The following is an 18,183-nucleotide window of genomic DNA, read 5'->3' as shown; positions in this document are numbered from 1 at the left end:
ACAAACAGTCAGCGCATTCGCGTCTTGGCTCCCACGTCACTGTTGACAGTCATAACTTTGAAGTTGTAGATAATTTCGTATACCTAGGAACCAACATTAACACCGATAATAATGTCAGCCTTGAAATCCAACGCAGAATCACTCTTGCCAACAGGTGCTACTATGGACTGAGTAGGCAATTGAAAAGTAAAGTCCTCTCTCGACGAACAAAAACTAAACTCTACAAGTCCCTCATCATTCCCGTCCTACTTTATGGTGCAGAAGCGTGGACGGTGTCAACATCCGATGAGACGGCACTAGGAGTTTTCGAGAGAAAGGTTTTGCGGAAGATTTACGGTCCCCTAAACATTGGCAACGGCGAATACCGCAGAAGATGGAATGATGAGCTGTATGTGTTGTTCGACGACATAGACATAGTCCAGCGAATAAAAAGACAGCGGCTACGCTGGCTGGGTCATGTTGTTCGAATGGATGAAAGTGCCCCAGCTCTGAAAGTTTTCGATGCAGTACCCGCTGGTGGAAGCCGAGGAAGAGGGAGACCTCCACTCCGGTGGAAGGACCAGGTGGAGAAGGACCTGTCTTCACTTGGTATTACCAATTGGCGCCAAACCGCCAAAAGGAGAGATGCGTGGCGCACTGTTGTGGACTCGGCTATAACCGCGTAAGCGGTTTCTACGCCAGTTAAGAAGAGAAGAATAATTATATAGGGCAATGATATTTTAAGATTGCTTGAAGTTATAACTAAGTCAGGATCAATTTTCCTGCCTGTTATTCATAATTATATTTTGCTTGAATTTATTTGTATCAGCTGATGGATGTAAACATAGTACAATACTACATGTGTGTCACTATGCTGGTATATGGTTTCTTGAGCTTTTATTGTAGTGCACATCGTAGTGCTGAAACCATATGTCTGTCTTAGGCATAACAAAAGCATGGGAGACGTCGAGAGCCAAACAATAGCGAAGTGCAACAAACAATTACATTACAGAATACATGTTTTAACTTATTTGAATAAAACTTTATCCGAAGTAAATAACTAACATTGTATATAAATCTATATTTTACAGCTTTTTGAAAAATGTATATTTTAATGAAAATTTCTATAACTCGAAGTCTCTCCAACTCGAAGTTTTTGTGGATTATTTTAATGTAAAAATTTTAATGTCATTTTAATTGAAAATGCCATCTTTGTGGTAAAGAGGGGTACATAAAAAAAGATTGCCATCATTATAAACGAAAATAATAATGAAAACAAGCAAGCTCAAATCGCAACATCACAACAAGGATTTGCACTTATGTTAAAGACATTCAAAACAGACTCTTTTGGTTCTTGATTCGGGCGCGACAAACCATTTAATAAACGATGAATCATTATATACTGATAGTATAAAATTGCAACATCCACTTAAGATTGCTGTTGCCAAACAAGGCGAGTTTACATTCGCAACAAAACGTGGTATTGTGCGGATGCACAATGGTCATAAAATTACACTGGAGGATGTTCTCTATTGTAAGAAGGTATCAGGAAACTTAATGTCAGTTAAGCGACTGCAAGAGGCTGGAATAATAACATTGTTGACAGTAGATGGGTGTTTTCTATTAAATATAATGAACTCGGGGATCCCATAAAATACAAAGCACGACTAGTGGCACGAGGATTTACTCAAAAATATCAAGTCGACTATGATGAAACATTTGCTCCTGTTGCTAGGATTTCAAGTTTTCGATTCATATTAGCATTATCAGTCCAATATAATTTGAAGGTCGATCAAATGGATGTAAAAACAGCTTTCCTTAATGCGAAATATATATGCAACTTCCTCAAGGTGTATCATGCAATTGTGAAAATGTATGTAAATTGAATAAGGCAATTTACGGGCTCAAACAAGCAGCCAGATGCTGGTTTGAAGTATTTGAAAAAGCATTAAAAGAATGCAAATTTTCTAACTCTCCAGTTGATCGCTGTATATATATCCTTGACAGAGGTGATATCAAGGAAAACATATATGTACTGTTATATGTCGATGATGTGGTAATAGCTACAGGGGATATGACAAGAATGAATAGTTTCAAGAAGTATTTAATGGAAAAGTTTCGAATGACTGACTTAAATGAAATACGACATTTTATTGGAATAAGAATAGAAATGTTTGAAGATAAAGTCTGTTTAAGCCAGTCTGCTTATGTAAAAAGGATTTGAAATGAATTTAATATGTATGATTGCAATTCAGTTAGTACACCTTTACCGAACAAACTAAATTATTAATTGCTTAATTCAGATGAAAATTGTAATGCACAATGTCGGAATCTTATTGGTTGTTTGATGCACATGATGCTATGTGTACATAGGGTCCAGATTTAGCAACTGTTGTAAATATCGTAAGTAGATATAGTAGAAAAAATAATATTGAGTTATGGCAATGCTTAAAAGGGGTTCTTAGGTACTTGAAGGGAACCATTGATATGAAATTGATTTTTGAAACAAAAATAATTTTGAAAATATGTATATTAGTTGGTTATGTAGATTCTGACTGGGGTGGTAACGAGATTGATAGGAAGAGTACAACGGGTTTTTTGTTTAAAGTATTCGGTTCAAATTTAATTTGTTGGAACACTAAAAGACAAAATTCGGTAGCTGTTAGGGAAGCGTTATGGTTAACATCTCTTCTAAATAGTGTAAACACCAAACTTAAAGCGCAAAGATGACTAATATACGTATATGATCTACTTTGCTGAATATTGGCGTTTCTTTTATTATTTAATAAAAAAAAATTAACTTATGAATTTGTAGAATTAAGCCATACTTATTTAAACACTAATGTTACTGTTTTGTTAAATGAAATGTTAATGTTAAGATATTTGTAAATGATCTGATCGGGGTTTTCTGGGTTTTTCCCTTATCCTTTCTGCAAATTCTGGATCACATTATACATCCCCGAATGCACACCAACCACAAAAGACAAATACAATAATTAATGAATACTATTTAAAGTTATATTTTTATAATAAATGTTATTTTTGAGGAGACGTGTTAGAATATCCCTACTCCTTCATACAAAAATAGCATTATACAACACTGCATGTTCGAATATCCCTATTCGAGATACGATAGTTACATTACACAACACTACGTCATGAATAGGTTGGTAATACTTTTAAGTTTTCATTCGAACTTGTTGTTTGCTTCATTCTATTCGAAATCAAGCGTTCAACTCAAATATAGGAAAAAGCCATAAGTATATTGAATAAACGAGTTGCATGTAATATATTAAATAAAATGCTGAACATAAGGGGACACTTTTAATTATGACGTTGTGTGTAAAATAAAAATCAAGAACATTTTTTATTCAATTTTATTATGAATAAAGACCAAACTCTATAAGTCCCTAAGTAAGGTTTTGCGGAGGATTTACAATCCTTTGAGCATTTGCGATGACGATGGAATGATAAGCTATATGTGATATACGGCAACATTGACATATGTAGTTCATGGGATCAAGAAACAGTGTATGTGCTGTCTAGGTCATATTGTCTGGATGGATGAGAACACACCAGCTCTGAGAATACGTATAGACGACGCAGTGCCCTCCGGGGAACCAGAGGAAGAGGAAAAAACGAATGAAGAGTTAATCGGAAACCAAATGTTTTTTAATGCTTATTGGGATGAAAGTTGATCAATTTGTGGAAAGTAGAATTTCAGTTACTGAATAAATAATTTCTTCGTCTCTTTTATATATTTTAATATTTTAAAACATAACTTAATGTGTTAAAATAAATTAATATGATAACGGATGGTCAAATTCAGACACTCACCAATCCTTTCTGTAAAGAATCAACAACAATTTTTAAAATCAAATATGTCCAAACTACATGTAGAAACAGTAGCGAGATTAAAAGTGTGTTGAAAATGTAGTACGCCGGGAACATTGGTAAAATTTTTGGAGCCTCAACAGATGAGCTGCAAAAAAAAAATATATATATATAGTAGATATATATTATATGTAAGAAGATAATATAATAGAAAAATTAAAATATAGGTATTTTTTCAAGAATTATCAACTAATATTTATATTACATACATACATATATGTATATGTGATATTGCGTTTGCATTACAGACATTAAAAACTTAAGTGCATACTTTGTAATATTTTCACAAGTAGCATTCTAAGTATTGGGTATATAACTAAATTTATGCATTCTGATATGAACCGCATTCCAACGAGGTGTTTTGCTTTGACCAGAAGAAATGGTAGTGAAAAGTGATACGGTCTCAGTTATAAGGCGGAGAGGCAAAACTTCCCAACCGTTGTTTTCCGAAGTCTTGAACTATGAGATGAATTGTTGTCGGTAGGGTTATCAATTAATGGTTTTATAAACTCATAATACAACACGCCCTTTTGATCCTACCAAAAAACAGCATATATTTGGCATAGTATTTCAACATCTCTTGGCTTCAACTCATAAGTCACCAGATTCCCTTGCTTTTGAAACCTTTTGAAATGACAATCTTCGCCAATTCTTTGAAAACCACACGAATATACTAGTTAGAGACCCAATATTTAATTCGATTATATTTGATTATTCAAATTATTAAATCAAAGTAAGCTGTTATAATGAAACTGACTACTAAGCGTCGTTTGATTGGCTTATGTACAAAGACGTTTCAAGAAATACGACAAAATTATATATTATGACAAAACAAATGTTAAATCCGTATGAACAAATGAGTTTGTTTTACACTTGTTTTAACATGAGGGATATTGTCGAGCTGTTGCCAGAATATAACCCAACAACCGTATCGTCGTTAAATTCGTTTCAATTTATAAAACATATCTAAATGTTAAAAAGTGCCTAAAATTGGGAAGAACACATATTGATTTGTGCGGTGCAACAGAAATTACGAGGATTCGCAAAATTGTGGATTGATTCGCAACAGAGTATTTTTGTAAATTGGCCACAGTTTGTGAATAAATTTTTAACTGACTTTCCCTGTATGTTAAACGAAGCAGATACGCATATTTAACTATCGCAAACAAAACAATCTCAAACTGAATCACCGGTCGAATACTTCTATAGAATGCTAGCACTTGGTAACAAAGGCGGTTTTACAGAAAATAGTATCGCGCGACATATTGTGAAACGACAACGATTTGAAGCGTAAAATATCTAATGAATACAATCGGTGCCAAGACTATTAAAAGATATCATGAGTTATATTGTGCATACTGATACGAATTGGTCATTTGAATCGAGAAATGCATCGCCCTAAGTAAAACCTCAAACTCTAAATACGAAAAGTGTTTCATTGTCAACAAATAACAATAGTCAACATTCGTCCAATGATATAAAATGTTAAAATTGTGCTAAATTCGGTTATTACGCGATTAATTGCTCTGAACGACAGAAAAAGCCAAAGTGTACTATATGCCAACGTACGACACATAAAACAGAGTGTCCCGAAAAGGAAAACTTCAAAGTAAATAAAATCTCGGATAATCATACTTATGAAACTAATGAAAAGAATGCACATAAAGAAAATGGTAACAAGAGTATAGTAAAAATAATAAATGTAAATGGACACGATACATATGCTTTTGTCGATCCGGGTAGCACTCGAAAAAAAATTCGCTAACAAAATCGGTAACATGAAAAACGAATTAACTACTCTACATGGTTTTGATGGGGGAGAATACGTCTCTACCTACAAAATAAATACAATGCTAAAAATTTATGATAATAAAATCGAAGTAGACATGGTAGTAGTCAGTTATCTCTGAAAATGTATTTCTAGGTAAAGATGTACTATGTGATTCGAATACGCGACTCATAACAGAGGTCCAAGAAAAAAAATCGATGAAAGGTTCCTTTGACCAAACATGGTGTATTACATGTATTTTGGGCCGTTGAAACCGAATCTGAAGTCCGTTTTGCTAAATCACGTCAGGATTTTTTCCTGACCTCAAAATACATGTCGGTCCCAGATTACGAAATTAAAGACAAATTTTCAAAATACAAAATGGCGGATCCAATATGGCTGTCGGATGTATAACAATTTCTTTAATGTTCACAAAACTTAGTATATATCTAGAAGTTTTTAGGGCCGCTGCCCACAAATTAATCGTGTACCTGCATCCAGGGCACCTCCACGTGGTGACGCCGGCAACGGAGATGTTCCGTGATCCGGCAGAGTCCCTGGATCACGCTCCTTAAGGTGAGTCTGCAATGGGTTTAGTTGTACGTGTACGTGACCCTAATCCCATTTTAGACTCACCTTTACGCCGTCATGATAGGCACAAAAAAAATAAGTACGATGCAGGGAGTCGGAACCCCAGTATCGGCGGCTGGACAGGGTAAGAAAGCGGGCCCGCAGGCGTCGTCATCAAGCAACCGCAGCTCTACATTGGTGGGTGACTTGGCCTTTGATGAGTATAATGCTACAAGAAAATTATTTTGCAAAATGAAAGACAATATCTGTGTCGTTTGTGGGGAATACGTTATAAGTAAGATCCGGAAAAAATTTACAGATACACTAAAATCTAGCTATACGAAAGTTTTCGGCATAGAAACTAGTGACATCGTCAATGTTTGGACTCCAAAAGAGATATGCCTGAGATGCATGCCATTGCAACTGAAGAAACGCAAGAAACTAACGTTTGCTTCTCCAATGATCTGGGTATATAGCTGAATGCAGGTAATTGTAAAATAAAGGAAGTCCTGAACTAATATTAGCAATTGCTTTTGAAAATCTGATTTCAAAATCATAGTTAGCGAGCTCCAAAACTCACAGATAATAAGTTTTGTAAAAATCTATATTGGATTTTCTATTTTGTATTTTGAAAATCTGACTTTAAATAAGTGATCAGCGACCCTAAAAACCCCTCGATCCCAAAATTGGAATGTATTTTGAGGTTAGGAAGAAATCCTGACGTGATGGAGCAAAACGGACTTCAGATTCGGTTTCAGCGGCCCAAAATACATATAATACACAATGTTTGGTCAAAGGAACCTTTTATCGATTTTTTTTGTGGTTGTCAAATTATTGCTATTGAAAGCTTAAATAAAACCGAAAACCAACATTTTGAAAATATAATGCGTGAATATCGTGGACTTTTCACCAACAGTATCGAAAATATTGGAAAGTGTACAATCTCAAAAATGAAAATGACTTAATGTCTAAAGTAACGGTAATCCAATTCAATTAAGGCCATTCTCAAAATGACCTATCGTATCGCAAATCTTAAGTGAGTTACTAGAAAATAATATAATCAGATCGAGTGAATCGTCGTACTCGTCTCCAGTCGTCTTAATCGAAAAAAGAACATCTTTGTATATATTATCGGTGTTTAAATAAAATTACGGTTAAACAACCATTGCCCATGCCGAACATGGAAGACAAATTCGCACAACTCGCGGGTAATAAATATTTTACTACTCTTGACCTTCGGATGTGTTATCACCAAATCGAAATTGAAGAATCATCGAAACAATATACCGCATTCGGTTGATGAACCGTATGCCTTTCCAAGCCATAATGAACAAAAAATCAACAATGGTGAAGTGTTAGTGTACTTAGACGACATAATTATTCCAGGCAAAACTGTGTGCGAAGGACTTTTACGCCTCAAAAAAAGAATAGAATACCTCAGGCATATCATCGACGAAAATGGTATTACACCGGGTTTGCAGAAGGCAGCAGCTATAAAAAAATTAAAAACACCAACTAATACGACAGAGGTTAGAAGACTTTTAGGCCTTACGGGGTTTTTCAGAAAATTTGTCCCAGAATACTCACTGATTTCGAAACCTATTCCCATTTTACTGATTAAGTCGAATGAAAACAAATTTGTATCGGGCAGCGAACAGCAACACTCTTTCGAAACCCTCATCAAAGCGTTAACTTCTTTACATTATACGATGTCAATGCGCAACATGAAGTACATACTGATGGCAGTAGCAGTGGTTTAGCGGGCGTACTTCTACAATCAACTGACGAAAGTGCATGGCGTCCAGTGTGCTATTACAGTCGTCATTACACTAATACAGAAAGCCGATATCACAGTTATGAATTTGAAGTTGTGGCTGTCGACAAAATGAAGCCTTGGTGTAGAAATTGTCCTGAACTAGAACCCGACGACGAAATCGAAGATGATTTAGCTCAGGAAGGGCCGAGTGGTCACGCCACAGGCAAAGTGTTGCTGAACACCAAAAATATTGCCCTGTGTGGGGTGACGCGTGAACACTTGTACTTGAATGTTCTCGAAATTACATTACTCGCCGCGACGCGTTCAACAGTTCAGTTCAATTGTCTCTTTCTGTGTATATTATTATTCTTCTATCGAATTAAAATTAACTTTTGTATCCATATTAAAATAAAGTGTTTTACTTAAAAGAAGAGAACGATAAAAAGCCATCTTTAGGAGTACAAAGGTACTCCAATGACATAAGAAAGTTATAAGTTATGAATATGATGGAATAACATATTTGGTAAAATGTTATATTTTTTATTTAATAATTACGTTTTCATCACATCTTTAATGTAGTATTTGAGGATAATGGTGGATGAAGTTTAAATATTTTTATCCTATACATCAATGATTTTTTTTGAATTCGTCTCGTTGGGAACATGTTTTAAAATGACAAACGCCAGTAATCAAAAATCGTCTGAAACACAAATCTTTAACTATTGGTCTATTGAACTAGTTCAAAGGCATACATTTGAATATACATATAAGCGAGCAAATTTTGAAGATATGCGAAAATTGGAGTATTAATGAAACTAAAATATCAGTTATTGGTACTGATAATACTACCAATATGTTATAAACATTAACCTTAGTCTTTGGAAAAAGATGTAACATTCTGTGTTTGTGTGTGCAACGTTAAATTCAGTTGCAAAATCAGCATAAGGATTCCAAGAATTATAAACCGTTTTATGAAATATTAACCCTTCCGACCCCGACTTTTTTCCTGTGGTATTAAAATATTTTTCTCCATAAAAAAATGCCAAAAAGAGATTACAAACAAAATTTTACCTAGCCACGCCTTTTATTATGGGCGCTACAGAAGGTTGCTTGTGAGTAACATTGGGGCATGATGGTATGCAAAAATCATAAACCGAAGATTTTGCATTCATGAAAAAATGCTATAATACATTTCGAACAAAAATGCATACTCATTTTTTCGTTAAATTAAATTATTATAATAATTGGATCTATTCTAACAAACGTTTAAAAATTTCCGTTCACAAATTATCAACAATGCACTGTGTTAAAAAAAACTATAAGAATAACGGTAAAGAATGTTGGTAACTCTTTTGATTTTCATTCAAATCAAGTTAAAACATTGAACACAGCTTTTGCTTTAAATCATCAAACTGGTGAAATTGCTCACAGGCAACGTCGGGGTCGAAAGGGTTAAAGTCCTTTTAGATGGTTCACATAGTATTTTTGTACCTCCATGAATAATAAGAAGGGATGGATAAAGCTGAAAACTCATTTAGTATTTGGACTGGTCATCATGAGTTAGTCCAAATAAATTGGAAGATGAACAGAAACAATTTGTTAGATATGTTAGGCGAGTTATCCTTATAAATTAGCACAATCTAATTGGAAGGCTAGTAGGAAATCTGCTGGAAATTTGGAACGATTTACAAACACAATTTGCTAAATTATATAAATCAGCCTTCAAATACTTAACAATTGTTGCTACATCATTATATTATACTGTTTTTATAAATTGAAACTATTGAATAAGATTATTTTTAAATCCTTTAATCAAAACTGTTACACTTTAAATTTATGTACTTGCAGAAGTGATATTTTGTATACATATATATATATATATATAAGCAAACAAAAAATGTAAATAAATTTGTAGTTTTAAAGTTTTACTTTCGATTCATTGATTTTTTTATTCGATGCATAGCATATCATCGATGTCAAGTTTCGATGCACCATATCGAATAATTCACTCTGTCGAGCGCATTGCCTCTTTTACATTTACACCAGCGTTGTCCACGGCCTATGCGCACAATAGCGCACGGACAAGCCAGGCACCTCACACCAACATGTCGCGACAAGTGTCTGTGAAAGCACGGTTGTGCTACTGTATTCAACTTCGTAGGCAAACAAAGCAGAATTTTACGATCAGTTGACGCTAGAAAACAGAACGCACTAAAAATGTTCCAAAAAATTTGGAAAATGTTATTTTTTTATTGAGAACAATGAAAAGCATGCAGAATACTTAATTTGTTATAAAAAAATAAAGCGTTGTAGCAAACATGATATAAAAAGACATTACGAACGTTGTCACAAAAATCTTGTGAATATCGAGGGAGACGCCCGAAAAAGTCTTATTGATAATTACAAAAGAAAATTGTATTAAAATTAAATTCTCAGCTATACTATCAAACAATCACATTTCTGATCTCATTAGAATTAAGCAATATAATAAAGAAATAAATATAGATAATTTAGTTGACCGTAATTTTTAAAAAGTACGTTTACTTATTTGTACGAACTGTTCCGTATTCGTGTTGTCTGCTCGTAGCTTTCCGAATGTACGCTAATAACCAACACAAGCATAATGTGCACACAGTCACGTTGGACAACACTGATTTCCACATACGCGAGTTATGTATGTGTGTATACAACTGGCAGACACCAATTACGCGATTATAGACGAATGAATAATAGTCTTTTTTTCTACAATTTGCTGTCCACCTGATTTTTTCTTCGCATCACCACACTTCCATTCATTTGAACAACATGACCTAATCAGCGTAGCCGTTGACTCGAGTTATGTAGCTTCACAATAAGCGTCGCTTTGCCCCATCTTAAATACTAATTTTACGCTCATCGCATGTACTTGTTAAAGAATTGATGCTCAGAGTTGTATCTTTTTAACTTATTTTGGCATACAATTCAACAAATAATACATCAGTGTAAAAATATGTGACTATGACTTTACGTCGCGTTTTCACAACTTGTGAATGCCCATACTATATTTGTTATTATTAAATACTCTAATTTATGTCTAATAAACGCAGTGTCAGAACAAAGGAAATGTAACCTAAACGGAAAGGTCTAAATTGAACTTTTATCGCAAGAATAAAAATTGTATACAATACATTTATTATAAAATGAAAGTACGTATCATTTTATATACAATTATAATTATATTTTATCGACAGGACCTTTTTAAATTAAGACACTACAATGCATCTCTGTATATAAACTTACCTATAAATTATGCGAGGAAAGAAACCCAGCCTTGTTATAATCCATACAACAGTAAATATCGCGAATATAAAGTCACATAATTTTTGATATTTCGCGTACTTTGTCAATTTTGCAGCCTAGAAATAGAAATGTTTATAAATAAATACAATTTATATTTCGAGTGTTCTATATTTTTGATATAATTCTATAATTTGGTTTGTTATGACATTGTGCAATAACGAATTTATGAAAAATTGTACTCCACATTAATTTAAATTTTTGCATTTTCTTTTTTTAATTTTAACAATATCCAAAAGCTTTTGTAATTACAATTAACTAATAGAGTAGATTTAACGTAATCACCGTACCCAACTGCTATTGCTACTGAACCCAAAAAACGTATTGTCACGCCACAGAAAGGCTGCTCTGAAATCTCTCATAACTACATTACTCGGCGTGACTCATTCAACAAGTTCAGTTGTCTTTTCTGTGTATATTATTATTATTTTTATATCTAATTAAATTAACTTTTGTATCCATATTAAAATAAAGTGCCACCGATAGATCTCTTTGCCGAAACCTATGCGGCAAAATCGGCGGGCGACTAGTGTTGCTAGGAACACATGTCTTTACTTCTACTGGTTGCCAGGACATAAAGACATTGAAGGCAACGAGATTGTGGACGAAATTACCAAGAATGGTGTAAAACTGTCTTCCGAGTGAACTTCATGCCACAATGGGAGATCCCAAACAGAAATTACGAGGATCCACAAAAATGTTGATTTATTCGTAACAAAGAATTTTTGTAAATTGGTTGTGAATAAATTTTTATCTGACTTTCCGAGTATGTTACACGAAGAAGATTCGCATATTAAACTATGGCGAACAAAACAATCTCAAACTGAATCACCGGTCGAATACTTCTATAGAATGCTAGCACTTGGTAACAAAGGCGGTTTTACAGAAAATAGTATCGCGCGACATATTGTGAAACGACAACGATTTGAAGCGTAAAATCCCTACTAATATTATAAATGCGAATGTAAGTTTGTTTGTTACGCTTTCACGCAAAAACTACTAAACCGATCATCATGAAACTTTGTACATATACTCTTGAAGGTACTAGAAGCAACATAGGGTACTTTAAATTAAAAAAAAAATTTACGAAAGGTAAAACAATTGTTTCTCAAAAAATCGTCAAATGCAAAGTGTATTCAACAAAGTGAACCAGGTATATGACATATCACAATTTTTTACCCGAATGTGACATGTTTGTTGCCATTGATTTAACCCATACATTTATTCAAAAATTCAAATTTCGAAATTCAAAAGTAAACAAATTTCAAACCAAAAAAAAAATATTTTTTAAATGAATAAAAGAAAATGCCGAATACTTTCTGCTTAGGCAAAACAACTCATGGAAGCAATTTACTAAGGTTTTGTGCTCCAACTGACAAATTGAAAACAATTTTATCAATATATATTATATTGTTAAAGTTAAAAAAGGCGGGTTAATGTAAACAAATACATGTATTGTTTACTATTTTATTGTCAAAAGCGGGTATGTCAAATACTTAGTTCACTTTGTTGAATACACTTTGGTCAAATGTAGCTACTTCAGTAATGAAGTTTTACAGTCATGAAGTTTCAACCCTGAATACTGTAATACCGTCCCATTGTATGGCGGTAACGAAAATGTCTAATTTAATTGAATATAGTTTCAACTGTTTATAATATTTCTATATTTATTGTGACTTTCTTCTGTCGTTACATGCAGTATAAAACTATTCCAATTTTTGAGGTTATCCGTAATTTTTGTGGTTAGCTGTTACTTTATTATTTTAGATCTTACTCGCTGATGTTAATTTTTACTCTGCTTTTTTTTTAAATGCCTCGAAAGCGGAAATCTGGTCTATCCAAAAATTCATTCAAATCAAGAAACTTCGGCTCACGCAGAGCTGAGAAGACAACAACAAGCAGAGCGACAAAGAGTTTTGAGAGCAGCTGAAACGCCTCTTCAGGCACGAGTTCGTTTAGAAAGACAAGCTGCACTGCAGACAACTAGAAGAGCGATAGAAACACCAGAACAATCGGTAGTGGTGGACTCTTCTTTCTCGATGCACCAGGAGTAACTGGAAAAACGTTTTTACTTAACTTATTATTAAAGGGTCAGGTATTGCCGTGATGCTATTAAACGGCGGTCGTTCGGCACATTCCGTTTTAAAATTACCATTGAATTTGGCATAGGAAGATTCGCCCATTTGTAATTTTAGTAAAAATAGTTCACGAGGTAGAGTGCTGCGAGAATGCAAGCTTTTAGCAACAAAATTTGTATAGTGATCAGTGGTTGTGTGCAGGAGCAATATTAGCACCAAGAAATGAAATCGTTAATAGGATCAACACTGACATTTTAAAGGAGGTTCAGGGAGAAATGAAGGAATATTTGTCAATGGATACAATTATGGATACGGAACTAAGTACTTCATATCCTGTGGAGTTTTTAAATTCACTTGAACTATCGGGTGTACCGTCACATAAACTTAAATTGAAACTAAGCATATATTAAAGTGTTGAAACTTCTGTCTGTAGTAATTTTTAAAAATTGTTGATCTCAGCCAAACAATCAAATTTAGTTATCATATTGACTCATTTCTATTATTATACCCTTACCCTTTATCTCTCATACTTATTTAATACCTCCACTGCGGGCGAAGCCGCGGGTAAAAAGCTAGTATCTAATGAATACAATCGGTGCCAATACTTATTAAAAAATATCATGAGTTATAGTGTATATAATGATACAAATTGGTAATTTAAATCGAGAAACGTATCGCCCACAGTAAAACCTCAAACTCTAAATACGAAAAGTGTTCCATTGTCCACAAATAACAATAGTCAACGTTCGTCCAATGATATAAAATGTTACAATTGTGCTAAATTCGGTTATTACGCGATTATTTGCTCTGAACCACGGAAAAACCCAAAGTGTACTATATGCCAACGTACGACACATAAAACAGACGAGTGTCCCGAAAAGGAAAACTTGAATGTAAATAAAATCTCGGATAATCATATATATGAAACTAATGAAAAGAATGCACATAAAGAAAATGGTAAAAAGGGTATAGTAAAAATAATATATATAAATGGACACGATATATATGCTTTTGTCGATCCGGGTAGCAATCGCACCAAAATATTCGCCAACGAATTAACGACTCAACATGGTTTTTGGGGGGGAGAATACGTCTCCACCTACAAAATAAATACATTGCTAAAAATTATGATAATAAAATCGAAGTAGACATGGTAGTACTTCTTATCTCTGAAAATGATAGTTTTTTCGACTGCAGTTTTTTAAACACTGCTTTCGACATGGCACGGGTAGTAAGCGCGAAGTAGTTTACGAAATATTAATAATTATAATACGTCATGTATATATTTGCTTATCTGCCAAAAATTCATCAACACGTTTTGCCTATGAAAGCAAATCATATTCACGCACAGATTCATAAATACCCATATGCTTGCCGTAACTTTTGCTTTAGTGTGAGTACAGATGAAAGAATATCCATAATCCACAATATACTATTGTCATTTTTTTTTCTTCACGGACTGTTTGTTTGTTGACTGGAGATATTTCGTCTTGTCCTCGTTCACCACCAGACCCATAGTTTCACTTCCTTATCCAGTCTGGAAAAAGCAGAACTAACGACGCGGTTGCTGCTTCCGATGATATCAATATCATAGGTTTACACCAGCCGCTGTACAGCCGCTGTTATAGTAGATTGTACCTTCTCTATTTTGCTCTGCGGTTCGTATTACGTTTTCCAGCATAAAGTTAAAGAAGTCACACGATAGTGAGTCACCTTGTCTGAAACCTCGTTTGGTATCGAACGGCTCGGAGAGGTCCTCACCGATCCTGTCGGAGCTTTTGGTGTTTCTCAACGTCAGCTTACACAGCCGCATTAATTTTGCAGGGATACCAAATTCAGACATAGAGGCAACTGCTTTTCGTGCTGTCGAAAGCGGGTTTTAAATCGACAAACGGATGGTGTGTGTCGATCCTCTTTTCACGTGTCTTTTCCAGGATTTGGCGCATGGTGAATATCTGGTCAGATGAAGATTTTCCAGGTCTAAAGACACACTGATAATGTCCAATCAGTTTGTTGACGATGGGCTTTAGTCTTTCACACAGTACGCTCGATGGAACCTTATAAGCGATGTTAAGGAGGCTTATCCCACGGTAATTGGTGAAGATTATGGGGTCTCCCTTTTTGTTGATTGAGCATAGTACACTGAGATTCCAATCGGCGGACATGCTTTCTTCCGACCATATTCCACAAAGAAGCTGATGCAGGCACCTTATCAGCTCTTCGCCGCCGTATTTGAATAGCTCGGCCGGCAATCCATCGGCCCCCGCCGCCTTGTTGTTTTCCAAGCTGGTAATTGCTATTCTAATTTCTTTACGGTCGGACAATGGAACAACTGTTCCATCGTCATCCATTGGGGAATCGGGTTCGCCATATCCTGGTGTTGTACTTTCACTGCCATTCAGCAGGCTGGAGAAGTGTTCCCTCCACAAACGCTGCATATTCTGGTCATCTACAACTAGATCACCTTTGGGGGTCCTACAGGAGTGTGCTCCGGTCTTGAAACCTTCAGTTAGTCGCCGGATCTTTTCGTAAAATTTTCGAGCTTGATTTTCTGCTTGATGAAAATCCATTCATGCTTGACGAAAAAAAGCTCATTTGCCTTCTGTTATATTAAAATTTTTTTATTTATTTCTTTGCAACAATAAAAATATACCAATTCGTTAAATTTCTCGTGAACTCATTTGCATGACAATTCTGATTTCCATATAGATCTGTGAAATTTTGTTGTTTTTTTAACATAATCTATTACTAGATACACATATCTTATAGTATTACTGTAAAAGAAAAAAATCATAAAAAACTGAACCTTTGTTATAGAAATTTATTGTCAAAGTTGATTTTTTGTATCAATTTGCATTTTGCAAAGAATTAGTTGACAAACTGTATATGGACATTGAAATGCGAGCACATACAGAATTGATAAAAGAATCTTATGAGTCTGGAAAGGGCTATGTTGCCACTCTTCACTTCTGAAGTGAACATTAGAAATTGTTCAACTCTTGATATTTAGCAAGTTCGTGTAGATGGAATGGATGCAAGGAAAAAAGAGTGCGACGCTGAGTGCGAATCCACGCACTTGCTTTGTCGAAGACGCGCGTTTCTTATGAATAAAATTATTTTTGTTGTAGCATGAAACATTTAAATGTTCTAATTAGAATAACCTTGGAATAACCAATTGGCGCCAAACTGCCAGAAGGAGAGATGCGTGGCGCGCTGTTTTGGACTCGGCTATAACCGCGTAAGCGGTGGCTACGCCAGTCAAGAAGAAGAAGAAGAGGAATTAGAACACATATGTAGAGCAGCCGCGAATATTGACCAATCATAAAGCATTGCGCAGACGATTGGTTGTTGTTTGTGTCCCTTGCGCGAATGTTTCATTTTTTGCAAGTGATCGTTTGAAGGCATTGTGAGAAATATATGCGTGTATGTTTTCATGTGTGTACATCTCTTTGGGCGTAAGAAAAAAAGAACGGATTCAGTATAATATTTACATATAAGGCCATTTCTTTTTATACTCTCGCAACAAAGTTGCTAAAGAGAGTATAATAGTTTTGTTTACATAACGGTTGAGATGATTCGAAATCCGGATGCCTGTCCGTGTAAGCGATAACTTGAGTAAAAATTTAGATATCTTAATGAAACTTGCTACACAAATTCCTTGGCATTCTAAGGAGGTTGGTATTGAAAATGGGCGAAATTGGTACACTGCCACGCCCACAAATTGCCGAAAACCTATAAAGTGCCATAATTAAGCCATAAATAAAGTTATGAAAACCAACAAAGCTATATAAACCAAACTTTCTGCAGTCGGTTCCCTTGGTGGGGTACCCATACACCATGAAAATAATTGAAATCGGGTAATAACCACGCCCACCTCCCATACAAAGGTTAGGTTGAAAATTGAAAATATTAAGTGCGCTAACTCGCAAAAGGAAATCATCAGAAACACTAAATTTTACCTGAGAAATGGCAGAAAGAAGTTGCGCTCAGATTTCAGAAAAGGAAAATGGGCGTGGCGTCGCCCACTTATGGGTCAAAAACCATATCTCAGGAACTACACGACCAATTTCAATGAAATTTGGTATATAATATTTTCTTGATACCCTGACACACATCAAAAATGGGCAAAATCGGCTCACAACCACGACTACTTCCCATATAACTCAATTTTGAATTCCATCTCATTCCTTCATTTTATAATATATACATAAGTAACCAATGGAGATAGCGGACAAAAACTTTGCACAAATACTGTATATGATCTGTGGCACTACTTGTGAAAAAATCGGACTATAAATTTTCAAGGCACTGGATATCGAACATGAAGAACTGAGTGCATAATAGTAATTTTTCACCGAAAATATCGGTAAATCTCTTAGATATTTTAATGTAATTCAGAGGACTTTTTTCTTCTAAAAGTAAATGTTGGTGGTGAAAATTAGTGAAATTGGTTCAGGAATTACCTCAGCCTCAGTATGATGATTTTCGTTATTCTATTCGATTTTGTGCCGAATATATAGGTCAAAGTGTGATACCTTAATAAAACTATAGTAATAAATTGCGGTAGTATAAAATGTGCGTTTGCACCCGAACTTAGCCTTTCCTTACTTGTTTTTCTAATATTTCCTAATACGCATGTGCAAGATAGCTGCGCGAGCAATTTCTGCTCCCATGTTCCTTTTTATTGTGGTAAACACTTGGTTGGTTCCCTTATAGAGTGGTAAACATTTGCTTTCTTCCCCTTTAGAGTGGTGTGTTCCTTTATAGTGTGCGAAATTTTTTCGATGTTCCCTAATGTCATT

General features: G+C 34.8%; 1 protein-coding gene across 1 annotated transcript in view; it reads right to left on the bottom strand.

Moving 5' to 3' along the window:
* Positions 1–18,183, bottom strand: part of LOC105215043 (ceramide synthase 5) — a 71,068-nt gene that overhangs the window by 13,332 nt on the left and 39,553 nt on the right. The window contains exons 5-6 of the mRNA XM_011188787.3: positions 11,247–11,362; positions 3,817–3,961 (exon numbers count right to left, since the gene is read on the bottom strand). Coding sequence (XP_011187089.1) covers positions 3,817–3,961; positions 11,247–11,362 — 261 coding nt within the window. The remainder of the gene's footprint in view (positions 1–3,816; positions 3,962–11,246; positions 11,363–18,183) is intronic.

This window comes from Zeugodacus cucurbitae, chromosome 5, assembly GCF_028554725.1.
Source record: "Zeugodacus cucurbitae isolate PBARC_wt_2022May chromosome 5, idZeuCucr1.2, whole genome shotgun sequence".
Taxonomy (NCBI): Eukaryota; Metazoa; Arthropoda; class Insecta; order Diptera; family Tephritidae; genus Zeugodacus; species Zeugodacus cucurbitae.
The sequence above is the reverse complement of the archived record's forward strand: the minus strand, read 5'-3'. Positions and strand labels throughout refer to the sequence as shown.